Source organism: Python bivittatus, unplaced genomic scaffold, assembly GCF_059951505.1.
Source record: "Python bivittatus isolate LINGU-HERP-01145 unplaced genomic scaffold, Pbiv_v1 ctg000480_np1212, whole genome shotgun sequence".
Lineage (NCBI taxonomy): Eukaryota > Metazoa > Chordata > Lepidosauria > Squamata > Pythonidae > Python > Python bivittatus.
This window is the reverse complement of record NW_028277075.1, coordinates 105,987,113-106,004,115: the sequence shown is the minus strand read 5'-3', so window position 1 is coordinate 106,004,115 and position 17,003 is coordinate 105,987,113. Positions and strand designations below refer to the sequence as shown.

General features: G+C 37.2%; 1 protein-coding gene across 1 annotated transcript in view; it reads right to left on the bottom strand.

The window, feature by feature from the left end:
- Positions 1–17,003, bottom strand: part of CERS6 (ceramide synthase 6) — a 109,699-nt gene that overhangs the window by 57,152 nt on the left and 35,544 nt on the right. Inside the window, exons 3-4 of the mRNA XM_088146700.1 lie at positions 16,719–16,849; positions 1,922–1,979 (exon numbers count right to left, since the gene is read on the bottom strand). Coding sequence (XP_088002826.1) covers positions 1,922–1,979; positions 16,719–16,849 — 189 coding nt within the window. The remainder of the gene's footprint in view (positions 1–1,921; positions 1,980–16,718; positions 16,850–17,003) is intronic.

The window sequence follows — 17,003 nt, the reverse complement described above, 5'->3', positions numbered from 1 at the left end:
GTGGGTAGATATATAAACATGAAAGGCTTAGTGTCACAATTCTGCCAAATCGTTATGTAACAGATAATATAGGGCAGATGATGTCCCTAATTCCTGTTCTGCATAAAGACTTAAGAAAAGTTGAATATTTTGCAACATTAATTGCAAATTGTGAAATATGGGTAAGTTACAGCCAGTACATTCATCATGGGTAAATTCAATCTACATAAATCAAAATGAAAAAGCAAATAAAACAATGCCCGTGCTATCAAAAGAGATGCTGAACTCTCCTAAGCCGCATTTGACTGGGCACATATGAAAAAGCTAGGGATTCCTGATATATTTTATATGTAATCTCACAGTTGCCAAATAACAGCTACTTCAAGCAGATATTAAATCAGAGCTAGTCATATTATGTTTTGAGCATGCAAAGGAATGTAGTTCTTTCTTTAAAAGAATACAACAAACATAAGACTGATATGTGAATTCAAACTGAAATCATACTTCACAGAGCAAAAAGGTGCAATCTTTTGCATATTTAAAAAAAGTTCAGAAATGAGCCAATCAACCAATCTATGTTTACAGCCAATCTAAAAATTCTGAATCATGTTTTTAAAGAGACAATTGTGATTTAACTAATAGCTTCATGCAAACATGATAGCAACAGTCTCCAAATTAGGAATCTACCTAGAGTTCAGGAGATGTTGTCTTTAAGTCTTACTAATGGATGCTATCTTTTTAAAAAAAATTCTGTCCACATTTTTTTTTAGCCAAGCAAGCTAACAAATTAATAGAAGTGTGTTCAGGAAGGGGTTTTTATCCACTTTCTTTAAGAGTGAAGAGCAGAATCTCTGCTTATCATGATCTCTCTGTCTCTGAATTTCTATACCACCTTGATGATGCAAGGAGGCTGATATTTATCCCCTGGAAGACCTCCCCCAATTTCTACAAAATTGCCTCTAGCAGTACTTACAGCATTTCAATAGTTCATTTCTAGTCTAAATTAGATGTATTTTCAACAAAGTAGGCTGGCATCTTCTAAAAATTCAGGCCACTTAACAGGTAACATTCATTAAGCCAACTCAAAAGGTTTACAGGTCAGCTATAGCCAGCAAAAGGAATGGAAGTATCATGTATGCATTAAAAATGGTCCTGCATTCAAAGAATCACTAGACTGGACCAAATTTTTTATAATTCAGGAAAAACATACATATTTTATTTCAGGAGATGAAAAAAACAACAAGATAAATAGAAAAGAAAGAACAGAAAGCTGTAAAAGTATTTCCATGACATACAGCTACTTGAAAATCTTTATTGAAAACATCTGCAATTATTGAGTCACTTACTGAAAGTGGTCATCCAAAATCAACCATATCTATAGGGTATTTTAAAGGAATTGGGAGCTAATCTTGGGGAAAATATGAAAGAGATTATAAGGAGGGAGTTAGACAAGATAGTACACAGTCCTGAGAGAGAAGGAAGCACAAGAAACTCAAAATAACCCTCTTGTGATTTTGTTTAGCATAAGATGGGACAGAGAGAAACTTTGACCGGCTTTCAAAATCCTGTCATATCCTACCAAAACAAAGTAGCATTCCTGGAAGCCTTGTGTTGCCTGTTTCTTGACCTGGTCTACCTTAAAAGGCTGATAGCAATCTTGAAAGCCTGCCCAAGTTTCTCTGTTTCATCTGATACTAAACAAAAACAGGGCAGGATATTTCTTTCTCATGCTTCCTTCTATCTCTGCGCTATGTACTATCTTGTACTATTCTGCACGATGCACTACTGTATGTACTATCTTGTCCAACTCCCTCCTTAACATCTTTTTCATAGCTTCCCCAAGATCAGCTCTAAATTCCTGTATAAGTATTCATAAGGCTATTATTGGCAACACTCATAAGACAATTTGGTTTATCCCAAATGACAAAGCATTTTGTCTTACCGTTTTTAAGAGCCGGAATCCATAGGTGAATATGTAAAGATAAAATGTAAACCTCCACCTGCAAATAATATAAAATAGATAAACTTAATAACCTTGTGGTAAGCAAACTTGAGAATTCAAATTACAGAACAATATAGAAATGTCCACAATAATTTATTCCAAAACAATAATTTATTTCAAAATATATGAAACAATATACCATCTGCAATTGGATTGTTAGAAGTGCATATCAATCAGGATTAACCAGGTTTATTTGGATCCAAACTAAAATCAGGGTACAGGATTTCATTCTCCCATAAAGCACTGTTTCATGATCAAAATAAAAAGCATATCAGCGAGTTAAATGCAGTTAAACAAATTCAACCCAAGTTTGTGTTTCCTGTTAACAAAGTGACATAAAACAACCTATCTTAATACAGTATGGTGTTTGTTAGAAGCCTTGGACTTCAGCTCCCATGATTTATCAATTACCATGGTCATAGGTCACAAAAATGGCAGAAGGGAATATGCCCCAGAAGCAAATAACTGGCAACATGCCTCATGTACTCATATCTCCCTTCTCACTGGCTAAATTGCACATATTGTTCTGAGGGAGGACAAAGTTTTATGGCAACTGAAAAACTAAGATTTCCTCTAAATCAGAAGAATTTCTGGAACCAAGGTTCCATGTACACAAAGCAGGAGAGGGCAAGAGAAGCCATAGACTGTTTTTTTTCACCCACAAATACATTCACAACATCAACAGATGTAGTTTTCACAGAAATCATGGGTCATCTCATTATTGGTGCTATCCACAAGCAGAGTCTCCCTAGATGATCTTGAAGCATCAATCCAGTGGTCCTGGGAAATAGGCCAGTATTAACTAACCCTGCACAATACTAGAGGGAGACGGGAGGGGAGAGAGATATCAACAGTTCATAGGAAAAGCTGTCTTATTTTAGACAAAAGGAGAAAAGCGGGAGTGTTAATAAGCTAGCATTTAGATGAACTGGAAGAGGCAGCAGGAAGAAAGTTCATTCTAATTTAGTAGAAATAAAGTCTGGACTGCACCACGTGATCCTGAGCACACTAATTCAGCCCACTGAAGTGTGTAATTATCATAACTGCCTTGCATTTTAGTTGTGATACCGTCTTAGAGGCAAAAACAGAGGAAACTGCTTGTCATTCAAGGCATTGTTGTTTTTATCACTGATGTTAATACATTTGCGTCCACAATAAGATTTGAGACTGCAGTAGTCTTCTCAAAACAATGCAAGCATAATATTAAAGCAATTCCTTCACTTCGTTTGATGAATGCAAACCATATAGACTAAGATTCTTTGTTCTACATCAATGTATTGAATTCTCATTGTTATTGATTCCATCTTATCCTCTCTCTAGATTTTATTAGAAGATTTTACATACATAATAAGAAATACATTCAAAGAAAAAAAAATAGTAAAGGAAATGTGAAAAGGAAAAAAAGGAAAGAAAAGAACAGACAAAGGAAAAAGGAGATAGAAAAAAGAAAAAGAAAAGAAAAGAACAGAAAGCATGAATACATACATACATACATACATATTTATGGCTTCTGATCTTGTTCTCGGCAGTTATACATACAATTCTAATCAAATCTTTCTCTCTAAGATTACATCGTAATTCCCTATTCTTTCTAATCATCAAAACTATAACTCATAAAATCATTTTCTTTTTTACACAAAAAGTCCATAAGGGATTTTCAAGTCATTGACAAATGTCAATAATTACCTTTCTCTAATCAAAGAAGTCAGTTTGACCATCTCAGCAAGTTCTGTCAATTTCACCAACCATTCCTCCATGGTGGGTAATGCTGAATCTTTCCATCTTTGTGCATATAGTAATCTCACTGCAGTAATCATATATTGAAATAATCTTCCATGGCCCTTTTCTAATTGTTTATCCATCAATCCCAAAAGGAATAGTTATGGCTTCAGTTGAATATTAATCTTTAAAATCCTCTGTATCAATGTGTGTATTTGAATCCAAAATTTTTAGCCTTATTACATATTCACCAAGCAAGAAATAATGTCCTTTCATGTTGTTCACATTTCCAACATACATTTGAAATGCCTTTACACATTCTAGATAATTCCTCTGGTGTCATGCACCAACGATACTCATTTTATAAAAATTACATCATAACAATGTAAATTTCAACCCTTTTGACCATGTATTTTCCTACTGATCCATCTGTATATCATAACCAAAATTGTTAGTCCACTTTGTCATACATTCTTTAACTTGTTCTTTCATTTCAAATTTCAACAAAGTTTATACATTTAAGTAATTACATGTTCATCATTGGTACACAATTGCAATTCAAATTCTGTCTTACTTAGCTCCATACCATAAGTCTTTTTATCCATTTAAAATCTTTCCGATAATTATAAATGGGAAAACCACTGACAACTATATCCTTCTGCCATTCGTTTGTCTCTTGATTTAATTTTATATTCCTTTTGATGATTCTCCAATAATTCCTGGTATGTTAACCATTTGTCTATGCCTATTATTTCTCTTCTATAAAATGCTTCTTGTGCTAAGGTCCACAGAGGTGTTTTTGGACACAGTCTGGGTTTATATCTATTCCATTTTCCTCAATATGGCACATCTAATAAAATGGTTTTTAAAATCCACATTCACTTTATCGTACCATAAATATCCATGCCACCCAAACCTCAGGTCGTGCACTTGTAACTCTAAAAGTCTTTTGTTTCTCAGCAACATGCATTCTTTCATCCAAACCAAACAACAAGCTGCAAAATACAATTTCCAATCCAGTAAACCCAATCCTCTTTTTTCTGTTGTATCTTGTAACACTTTGTACAGGTAGTCCTTGCTTAATGATCATTTGTTTAGTGACTGTTCGAAGTTATGACAGCACTGAAAAAAGTAACTTATGACTGGTCCTTGCACTTGCAACCATCGTAGTGCATCTGTGGTCATGTGATCGTGATCTGGGCATTTGGCAACCAGCTTGTGCTTATGACGATTGTAGCGTCCCAGGGTCATGTGATTGGCATTTGTGACCTTCCCAGCTGACTTCCAGCAAGCAAATCGATAGGGAACTGTGTGATTCACTTAACAAATGTGTAATTTGCTTAATGGCCATGTGGTTCACTTAACAACCACTGTGATTCGCTTAATGACTGCTGGAACAAATGTCATAAAATTGGATGCGGTCACATGAGGCCTCGCTTAATTACTACCCTGCTTAATTATGAATTTTCTGGTCCCTATTGTGGTCACTAAGCGAGGACTACCTGTATTTAACTTGTGTTTTTTCCCCTTGCCATACAAATTTAGATATATCTTTTTGCCATTACAAGAATGGTACATCAGTTGTCAAAACAGATATTGTCTGAAACAAAAACACCATTCTAGGCAAAACATTTTGAGAAATTCTCAACAGTGACAATTTTAATTTCTCCCATCTTAACATGTCCTTATTAATTTCATTCCGTGTCTTAAAATAATTGTTTTGAAATAACATAGAATTCATATTTGTCATAATGCCCAAATATTTTATTTTTTTTCAATCTTAAAATCAGTTTTCTCCATCAGTTCTATTTGATCTTCTATTTTCATATTTTTTGTTAACATCTTTGTCTTTTGCTTATTAATCTTTGGCTAGCATACCAAAGTCCTTTAATTTTCCCATTAATGTTTCTACTCCCTCTAACAGATCCTCCAAAACTACCACCAGGTCATCAGTAAATGCCCTTAACTTGTACGTTTCTTTTTTAAACTTTACTCACATGATTCTCTCATCTTATCTTATGTCTCTATTTAGTACCTCAAGAACTAAAGTTAAAATTCTTTTAACCTCTTTTTACAGTCCTCCACTACTGTTTTCTTTTGCAACAAGACCTCATTTAATCTCCATCTGAAAAACTGTTTTTTTCCTTTTAAAAGTTAAAGTCACTGGGTTGTGGCAAAAAAGTCTTTGTTAATATCTCCACTTTATGAACATTAGTAGCCAAAGTCTTAGAGATCCAAATCATATCTATTCTTGGAAAGGATCTATGTCTTTCAGAAAAATAAGTATATTCTTTTGAGTTACCATTTTTATATCTCCATACATTAACAAGCTCCAAATTGTCCATTAAATCAAAGAAAACCTTTGGTAGTTTGCCTTGTGTATTTTTAATATTTTTCTCAGAAGTTCTATCTTTTTGTGGGGAAACCACCCCATTCCAATCTCCTAGGAAACACCAATTTTCATACAAAAAGTCCAACAGTTTATCCATAAATCCTTTATAAAATGCTGTCTTATCTTCATTTGGGGCATACATTCCCAATATCAAAGTCTTAGCTTCTTATAGATTAACTTCCATTCCAACATATCTGCCATAATTATCAGTCAATATAAGTTTTGAATATAGTTGAGAATGTATATACAAAACAACTCCATTTCTTTTTTTTTTATTCCTGCAGAAATAAATTCTTCACCCAAATTTTGTGACTCAAATATTTTATATCCTTTTTCCTAATATGCCTTTTTTGTAATCAAATCATATCTTGTTTTAACTTTTTCAAATAATGAAATATTTCTTCTCTTTTGAGGAGCATTTGCTCCATTTATATTCCATGTTAAGCATTTATAATCCATAGTTACACCAAGATTTTAGAAAAATCAATACCAGTAGTGCCCAACATGGTAGCATCTTCAGTGTTCTGTTGTATCTGTTGTGGTATTTGTTTAGTCACATCTGTCATTGTCACTTCCATTTGTATTTCCTCCAATTCTTCTTTGAATTTTCCCAAGAAACTTCTTGCTTTCTGCACAGACCTCAGTCTGAGTCTCTGCTGTTTAAAAGTAACAATCACCCCTTGCAACTTATCCCATATAAATGGAATCTTTTTCTGTTTGAGTTTGTCAGAAAAAAATACTCTTTTCTCTTGCGCAGTGTTCTAATTGGAATGTTCTTAAGTACAATTGCATCTGTATTATTAATCCTCAATCTAGTATTAAAATGCTGCTGTAAAACTTGATCTGTAGTCCTGACAAACTGTACAAGGACATCCCTCGGAACATTTCTTAATTTTGCAAATCATGTATTGATCCTATAAACTTTATCAATCTCAGTGTAATCTTCATCCCAATCCAAAAAATTAGACAGAGATGTAACACTCATCTCTCTGATATCTTCCCCAAGATCATCTGGAATTGCTCTAAATCTTAAACAAAATTCTTCTTCTTTCAGTTCCAGTAATGCCAAGTTATCAAAATCTTTCTCCATCTCTCTATTTATAATTTCTGTCTTAATTTCCAAAACTTCCACTTTGTTATTAATTTGTTTTGCATCTCCAGCCAATTGTCCTACAGATTCTTCAATCTTCTTAACTTCTTTCATATCCTTTTTTATCCTTGCAAATCCTTCTTCCATTTCCTTTTTAAAACCATCCAAAGTATTGGCAACTGTTTCAGTCATCTTCTTGGCAAATTCCTCAAACATTTTCTGCAATGAATCTGGCGTGATGCCCTTATCTGTAAATTGTTCTAGTGAACTTCTCCTTCCTTCTCCTACTTTTGCTGCTTTTCTTGTGGTTGCCATTATAATAAAGTGAAAATATGTCAATTACTAGAGTGAAAGTAAAAGCAAACTTCTTCTTTTTCCTTTCCTGTTTTGCTTTTCTTTGTCTTTAACAATTTAGCCCCAATTAGCTGTCCATAGTTACAGTCACAGTCTGGCTCATATTACCCTTATCTTCTTATTTTGTAAAATCCATCAATTATCTTTCCTTAATAATAAACAATCAGCATTCCCACAAAGGTCCAGTCTGTTTGTCTAGTTAATTTTACTATTTACTTTCATAAAAAAAAAAATCTGTTTTCTAAAATTACTATCTCCTTTATCTATTTAAAACTTTCTTAAATCATAATCTTGTTAAACTTCTTGCTTTTAAGTCAAAATCCTTTAAGAAAGTTTTTTCTCTCTTAATTCCAAAAAGAAGGCAACTCACCAAGTGTCTTTATTCTTTCCTGCTAGTCAGAAGTTCTCTCTTAAGTTGTAAATTAATTGTATCTGAAAGTGTTTAAGAAAGTGGGGCTTTAGCAGGTCAAGTGTCCATAAAAGCTGCATAGTGGTTTGGAGCGTGATAGTAATCCCTTGGCTTCCAAGCTGCTCAACCCACAATCGACTGTAAGAAACTCAATTCCTGCAGTTTCCTCGCAAGGAGCAGCTATCCAGAGCACAAATGGGCGATCTCCTGATCCCGCCTTCTCCAGACTGAATTTCGTCAGCCAGAATGTCTGTCTGGTCACTGATCTTCGCCAGGGTGCTCTCCCCACTCATGGAGATACTTGCAGGGATGTCTAGTCCACCATAGGTCCTCACCTGAAAGCCCCATCTTGTCCTCTCTTTAGGACAAGATTCAAAATCTTCTTGTATTGGCACCATGGAAGATTGATGGGGAGTTAATGGTGTGGACCTTTTTTCCCCTTTGCACACACAAGAAACACCTACAGAAAGGGTTATTTAGCCAGTTGAGGTAATTTGTGTATTCCTGCACACATGCACTCCAAAAAAGCTACTTTGGCAAGGTTTGTGGATTGCATCATTGTTATAGTTAATCACTCTTGCCTCTTAACTATATTCCTATAAGGGTTAAGATAAAGGGGACACACTAGCTCCCTCATCTAACACCTGGCAATACCTCCCTAATCTGCCAAGGGGAGGGAAAAATATCTGCTGAAAAGCAATATTCTCAGAAACAAAAGATCACTAATCTGGCTTCCCAAGGTCCCCTTCTGACAAGGTCATCTCCCTTACTGTCTACTGGGGGGGGGGGGAGCTGAATTGGTTCTTATAAGCTATTAATGCTGAGAAGAAAAAGAAGGGGTAAGATCTGCTAAAAAGAGATCTGAAGGAGAATAGAAAAGCAAAGGAGAGAGAGGGACCATGGAAAAAGCAGAATGAAAATACTGAGTGTTACAAGGAAGAGAAGAGAGAGCAGCTCCATCAGGAAGAAAATGAACTTTCATACAGAACAGAAAGAAGCTACATTACTGGTGCCATAACAGTCCCATTGTAATATATAAAGTATAATGAATTCACATTCAATTGCTTGCATAGTTTCTGCATAGTTATGCCTGCTACTTAGAAATGTGTTTTCACTGAAAATCCTGAAGCAAGTATTTTTTTATCCAGATATACTGATGACCAATGCACCCTTCCTCACTTGACTTAAAGAAGTTGAGATTCTAATAGGAAAACATCATAACATTACCCATTATGCAATATGGAACCACTGTGAATATACTCTCTTCCAGTCTACTGTGGCAGGGTGATCTGCCCTGTTGGTCTCAAAGGTTGACTTTTTTCTAAAAGCTTCTTGTCTGATTAAAGAAGCTTTAATCAAGAAGCTTCCTGTCTGATTAAAACACCTGGATGCAGGCACATGTGCCTTATAGCTGAAAATATATAAAAGGCAGAGAGGTTAAGCCATGGAAGATGAAGTTGCTGTACATCACTGGAGTTGATTTGTATGGCATGGCCTGGAGATACTGTCTATATCTAGGAACAGGTGGAAGAAGAATGTGCAGTTGAAAACTCAGCAGGAGGAAGAACCCAAGGGAGGGAACTGCTAAGTGGGCTGGTTGCTAGAGTGGGGTGCAGCTTTTGGAGGACTGACCAGACATCAGGGAGGATAGCCTGACAAAGAGGCTAGAGTCCAAGAAGCTTGGGAGAAAGTTATTTTTCCTTCTCTCCATCCCACCCCCACCCCAAAGAGTATAAGCAACCCCAGAAATGAAAGTACCAAGAGAAACTGTGTTAGGGAGAGAGTGAAACAGGGAAGAGACTCTAAAAAGCTCTGTTTGGAATTGTCTCTGTAGAACTATGTACTGTATGTATAGTTTGTTAACCCAAAGCCATTTCACCTATTGGAAATATGGAGAAATTCTCTACCCAAAAGAACCAACAAGCCCTGTAATTTAGAGAAGAACAGCATGTATGAGTGCAATTCCTGCTCCTCCAATACATAACATAGTCTGCGATTCTGGAGCAAGAAGAGATGTGCAAAATATTACAATTTTTTCCCTTAAGGTCTATTTCATTGTTAAGGCTACCTCTATGTGAGTAAGTACCGCTACCGATATATTTCTGAATGTTTCACCTTGAGCAACCATGCTTTTAACATCACATCTTTATTTTTCTGGGAAAAGAAACAAAACCACTCTTATCTGCCAGCTCTTGAATAGCTTGTTTAAACAACACTTTTTAAGACACTGAATTTAAGATTGATCAAAAGGAATCAGGGAACAAGGGCAAACCCAACATGCCGTGCAAAAGATTCATGATTACAATTCCTGAAAATTTTATTTAGACTTTACAATAAATATGTATGGGAGCAGAAAACAATGAAATATATCCTTACTCTGACATTCCTCTTTCTTTGCTATAGTCTTTCTTTTGTTCAATAGCACAACCTCACTCCTCAATAGCGCATTAAAAAGAGACCAGTTTTTTTTTTCTCCAAGTGCAGGAATTAAAATTCCTCAAAATTCTGACAACCTGCTAGCTTTATAAAATCTGAATTTGCAGACTGAAGTACATGACAAACCTTTCTGAGAGAACTTGAGAAGTATTACTGGAGGAGGAGGATTCTAGTTCAAGTATGTAAAGGAGTACATACAATAGGAAATCTTCACTGCAATTCTATTTGATTCCCTAGCTGAGTATTTGGTTGAATTCTGATTTTCTCCTTGGCTAGAGTTTTGAAAGATTCTCAATATTTAATGTTCATAGGATTACTTGAGACTAAAGCTTCCCTAAATTTGCATGCTTGCAATGCAGTTTTGAGTGTCAGGTTCGGTCAGCACGGGGCTTCAGGGAAGCACGGGGCTTCAGGGAAGCACGGGGCTTCAGGGAAGCTCGCAGCAAGACCACGCGGAATCCACCGGCGGTAGCTAGCGGGGAAAAGAGGAACCGAAAGCGCCGCTAATTAACGGGCCACCTGCGCCCAGCCAAACAGGAAAACCGCAGCGGAAGCTTTTAACTATAAACTGATAACGGCGCGAGCCAGCAATGAACGGGGCCGCAGGCAGCGAAAAAAGATTGCAACGCAGCACAGAACCCGCGGGCTTGCACGTAACGGGGAGGAACCAACCCAGCCGGAGGGGGACTGGCAATCAAGGACAATAGACCCTGACCGATCCTGCCATCATGAACAATCAAGGGGGATTATTGGGGGCCCATAATCCGCAGCTGCAACGTGATCGCGGGGCGGGAAAAAAGCGCGGGAAGGGGGGAATATAACAAGTGATGCAATTGTACCAAGCCAGTCCTGGCTTTGCTTGTGACTACTACGTTACGCATGAGTAAACCTTCTTTGTGAACCACACGTGTCACGAGAGTTTCTCTGTCGAACGGGGCAAACCTTACATTGAGAACATCAGAGCAAACTTTATTAACTCCCCAATTTCCTATGGTTACTGCCATAAATACAATGATTGGACAGGTAGTACCAAAAACAAAGATATACATGTGAGGTTTGAATTTTGTTCAGTATTGTATAATTCTTTTGGATGGCTGTCAGCATTCAGATGAGAGCAATTCAAGTTTCATGAAAACTTAAATCACTGTTCTAGGAAAGGTTCTACTGGATCTTTTTCTTGCAGAAGACATGCAAGGAGAGAGCTGACCTAGGATGTCCTTTGCCACAACTCCATTAGCCTCAGATTAGAGCATTTCACTTGCAGTGTTTCAGGTAAGAGCTTCCAGAAGACAAAAGAAGCATTTTTACCAGATAAAAAGTGCAGCTTCCTTGTAAAAAGCTGCTACTGTAATAGCCTTATTTCTTCAACTTTCAACCAACTGCTGTGGCTAACTCTCAACACACAATTATGGCAGTAGACATGTGTGAAAGGAAGTTTATTCTTGCTTTATTTCCTCTAGTACGTGCTCTCTGCTAACAGCTCCTCAAAACAGCTACATGCCTAGTCCTCAGCCTCTCTGCATGATGACACTTTAACAACTTGTAGAGATATGACTTTGCTAGCGTAACCTGCTTTTCAAAGGATTAAGCCCATGCTGAAAAGTAGTTTCTATAGGACCATAATGAGTATTGTGGAAGAAGATGAGGTTCTTAGGCCAAATGAAACACAAGTTAATTATTGAAAAAAGTTCAAAGGGTAGTCAAAGTATAACAGAATACTTCAGGCTTTCTCATTTGCTTAAACATTTAGCAATGGGAAAAGCAATAATCTTCTCCACTCTGTGCTGTGTTAGGATTTTGCCACCATTTTTTCTATAGGTTATTTGACTCATATATACTGTACACATGTGACAGGAAGATTGGCTGCAGGTGGCAGAGGAGCATTCTTTAAAATGAGAGGTGCTACAGAAGTGATTAAAAATGTTTTAAAACTTCACATATAGAGATGACAGCCTCATGAGGAACAAACCCCTAGTCAGAAAATATTTAAGATTGTTTTTATAAGAAAAGCAAAAGAGCACAGATGGGGATTTTCATATGCTGCAATTACAGATGTTATACCTATATTGACTATCAAAAAACCCCTTCTATTTAACTGAGAGAATGTTTCCAATTTCGACTCAGATTTCAGCACTAGTACGTGACTTAGTGCATAAGTGATACTTCAGTGTTAACACTAATGTAAAAGATGGCAGTCCAGAGAGCAGATGTCAATAAGTTACTACAGTAGTATATACTTAAACTATTCAATCAAGTCTGATGGAATTATTTGGAGGTCAAAATAATATGGCTTTAACATTTCCCCTCAAAACATTTAAAAGGGACATTGAAAAATTCAAAAGGTAGCCAAATGAAACTTCGAACAAAACATATTATGAAAGGAAACATATTAGTTGTAAAGTAGTGTATAACCCGATTTAGTTTATAACCAGCCTTCTATGTAGTGAACATGAAAATTTAAAAATCTTTATCTCATGCAAAACTGAAACATATGCTTAATTTTGAATCAGAGGTTGACAAGCTTAGAAATAGACCCTGACATTCCTACAGCTTCTCTTTAAAATTCTATTTTTAGACTGATTATATCTTTTATATTAGTATATTAAGTATTTCTAATGAAACTAAGCTGGAGGCCAAAACTGTAGGATTCCATACAGTTCACAACTAGCTGCTTATTCTCCTGAGGTTTTGATGGAATCTCAGCCAACAAAAAGATTGAAGGTATATTACAGGCAAGCAGAAAAACAAAAACAAACAGAAACTATACTTCAAAAGGCAAACTGTAACTGCTACACCTCAGGAATTCCCTAGATGAACATCTCATTACAGCTCTGTAGTAAGATGATTGCTATCTTTAAAAAAATCACATTCCAGGCCTCTGAGCTTCCCATCCTGATGTAATTGTTTACCATTTCTAGGAACATTAAGATACCAACTTCTTGCCACTTCTTGCTTCCTTCCCGAATCTAAATGAAAACCTGACAATTTGTCTGAGCAGGTGATCTGGTAACTTCAACAAGCAGACCAGTCGGGTTCAGAATTACTCCTTCATGTCATACATGACTTAACATTCCCTTCCAATAGCCATTAGGGAGTTTTGCCAAAACTGAATGGACCAAACAAACTCTACACACATCACCAAACAAGAACTAATCCCAGTCCTTCTACACCAATCACTTTTTATGGTCTTTTCTTCAGGAGAAGGTGGATAAACCTCTTCCTTAAACTGAACTGTCCCTGTGCATCCTTTTCTCCCTTCAGGTCCCATGCCCAAATGTTAATTGCCTTCACTCAGAACCTTCTCCTTTTCTTCTTACCAAGAATAACTATATGAATCCTTCACTGGCTCTTCCTATTACAGGGCCAGTTTATGGTTTCACTAAGCAGGTATGTGCACGATTTCTTGAACTGCCCTGGATCAAAGCTACTCTGAAGTTTTGTTTGTTTTATTTATATTTATTTATTTATAAATCAAATTTATATCACCACCCGACTCCCACACAAGGAGGAACTCTGGGAGGTTCACAATAAAACAATTTAAAATCAATAAAAACATAAATAATACAGTATAAAATACAGTTATTAAATATAATAAAATCCAAGCGATGGTGATATTATTTCAGCCTGTGACCAGATAATATCAGTCAAAGGTAAGACTAGGGAACCAGCCACCCCCAAAACTGACCATTCCCATCCCCACTCCATGCGTGATGACAAAACCAGGTCTTCAGTTTTTTTCTGAAGTCTAAGAGGGAGGGGCCCAACCTCACTTCTGTGGGAAGGCTGTTCCAAAGGGCAGGGGCTGCTGCAGAGAAGGCTCGCCTCCTGGACCCCGCCAGATGAAATTCTCTTGAAGACGGGGTCCGTTTTGCTTTCCCATCCCATCTATCATATCTATTACATAGTAAGCCTACAGGAAAGGATGACCTTGTTTTTAATCTTTGTACAGGGCCTAAAAAAACCTGTTGCTTTATAAACAGGCAACACACGTACATCATTTTTCCAAAAAAAGGTGACAGGAAATTGTGTCAACATAATCAAATTCAAATTGCTTGCAAGAGGAAATAATGGGCGCACACACCCAGCTGCAGTATTTTAAAAGATGCAGGTTTTTGTTGGAATGTGCTGCATTTAGTGCCATCTATGACTACTGGTTTCTAAACAGGTTATCAACCCAGTGGCAATGTCAGTGTCTTCAGAGTTCCTATTCATGCAGACCTTGCCACTGTTGTTATTCATTGATGTGATTATCAGAATTAGTTGGTCAACCTTATTTGATTCTTCTATTAATATGCCATGATTCCAACAGAAGAGAATATATATAGCTCATGGTTGAACTGTGGAGTCCTTGGTGCTCTTTGAGCTTGGGGTTGTTTGCTTGCAGATGTTTCATTACCAGACCAGTGCTAGTGAGTGTGGGGTGCGCTCCCTGTTTATATACAGTAGCTTGCCCTGTCAGTGTTGGTAGGGGTATGGTTTTTTCCTTGATAGTTCCTTGAGCAGGATATTGTTTTCTGCTTGATTGTTTGCTTGGTGGTAATCCCTGCTTATCTGGGTGTTGGCTGCTGGAGAGGATGTGTTCTGATGTTTCCTTCTTAGCTTTTTTATTGTCTCTTTTGAATGGTGTGTAAGTGTATTTTATCTCTACGTGTCTATCGATGTCTGATGTCTGAATGCCAAGCTTCCAGGAATTCCCGAGCATTTTTGGATTTAGCTTGGTCTACCATGCTGAGTTTCCCAATTGAAACTATGGTTGAGTCTGCCAATGTGTTGTGAGATTAAGTTTTCATTGTGTCTTCTGACTACTAGTTGGTATTCATGGATGTGCTCTGCTGTCTGTCTGCCCTACATAGAGGCTGTTACAGTCTTTACACTGTATATTGTAGATGACTCCTGTTTTTTCTTCTTGGGCTACAGGGTCTTTTGGTTTACTTAAGATGTTTTGGAGGACTTTAGTTGATTTGTGTGCCATGGTGATGCCATGTGGTTTTAATAGTCTGTTGGTTGTTTCTGAGATGTTTTTGATGTATGGCAGTGTTATCCTTTTTATAGCTTGTGTTGGTTGTGTTGTAGTGGGCTGGGTGTTGGCATTCATTTTGTTGGAAGATGTTGTATAGGTGGTCTGTTTCCTTTTCCTGGTGTTCTGGGTTGCTGCAGTGCATTTGTGCTCATCTGAATAATATTCTTATACAGCAACTCTTGTGAGAGGTTGGGTTGTTACTTTGGTAATGGAGCACCTGGTTAGTGTGGGTTGTTTTTCGATAGACTTGTGTTTCTAATTTTCATCTGCTGATGAGGCTATCCAGGAAGGGTAGTGTGTTGTTGCTTTCTTCTTCCCTTGTGAATTTTAGTCCTTTAAAGATTTTGTTGATTGGCTGGTGTGGGTCTTCCGGGCTGTGTGGCCGTGGTCTTGAAGTCTTGTTTCCTAAGTTTCGCCAGCACCTGTGACCGGCATCTTCAGAGTGCAGGAGCACAGACAGGAGCAGTTCTGGGCACAGAGAGAACTGTGGAAACGTTACGAAACGTTAGGAAACAAGACTTCAAGACCACGGCCATACAGCCCGGAAGACCCACACCAGCCATCGTATGCCAGCCGTGAAAGCCTTCGACAGTACATTTTGTTGATTGTTTCATGTATCTTCTCTAATTGTTCCTTTTTTATTATGATGAAGTTGTTGTCTACATCCTGGATCCATACTTTTGGTTGCATGTGTGGCAGTGCTATAGTTTCTACACACTGTAATGCTGTAAATGGGTTTTCCTCCACAAGAAAGGAATAAACTTTAAGCCCTGCCTTCTAAGTAGAGGAGGTGAGTTAACTTTGTGGCAGTGAAGATTAAGAGCAGCTAGATTTAGGAGGGGAGTTTAGATTTTGATAGGGATTTTATGTCTTGATTTTCTGCCCTTTAAAGCCCCTAAATCTAAAAAACAAAGTGAATAAAAAAAGCCAGAAAATTTGGCTCCAGACTCAACAGATTGTAAAATCATAGCAGCAACACCACTCTATGACAGAAGCTCTGCTAAGAATGACTGAAGGTAACTTTTTAATTTTAGAGCCATTTCTGTATAATAGTTGATGCTGTGTTTAAATGTAATAAATTCCACAACATGCTTATTCTATTGGATTCCAATTTCTTTAGAGAGCTATAATTTACTTCTATATTTCCAAAGGAAACTTGTGCCAATTATATTGAACAAAAGTCAATCTGAAAAGAGGGAAAAGAGTTCATCTGTTTTAGCAAACAATATACTGTACTGCAGCGATCCCAAAAAATCCAGGATGAGGAGACTCGAGTGAGGAAAAAGAGAACCAAAGAGAAGGAAAAGAGTTCCTTACAGGCTCTCGCAGAACTTCCTAAGAGTGCTTGGCTTTTCCTGGTTGCGTCTCTGTCGAAACCAACGCTGAATACTGCGCACATCCCAGTCTAGTTGCTTGGATAACCCTTCCAGCCTCTTCTCATCTGGGTGCTAACAAACAAAAATGAATCAAGAAGTTACTCTTTTGATGAGACTTCACCAAATGCCAGTTAGGACCCTACCCCAAAACTAAGCAATAAGTTTCAGATATGCATGAGATAAGGGGAATGTCCTTTGAAATGCCAGCTTGCTATCTAGACCAGAT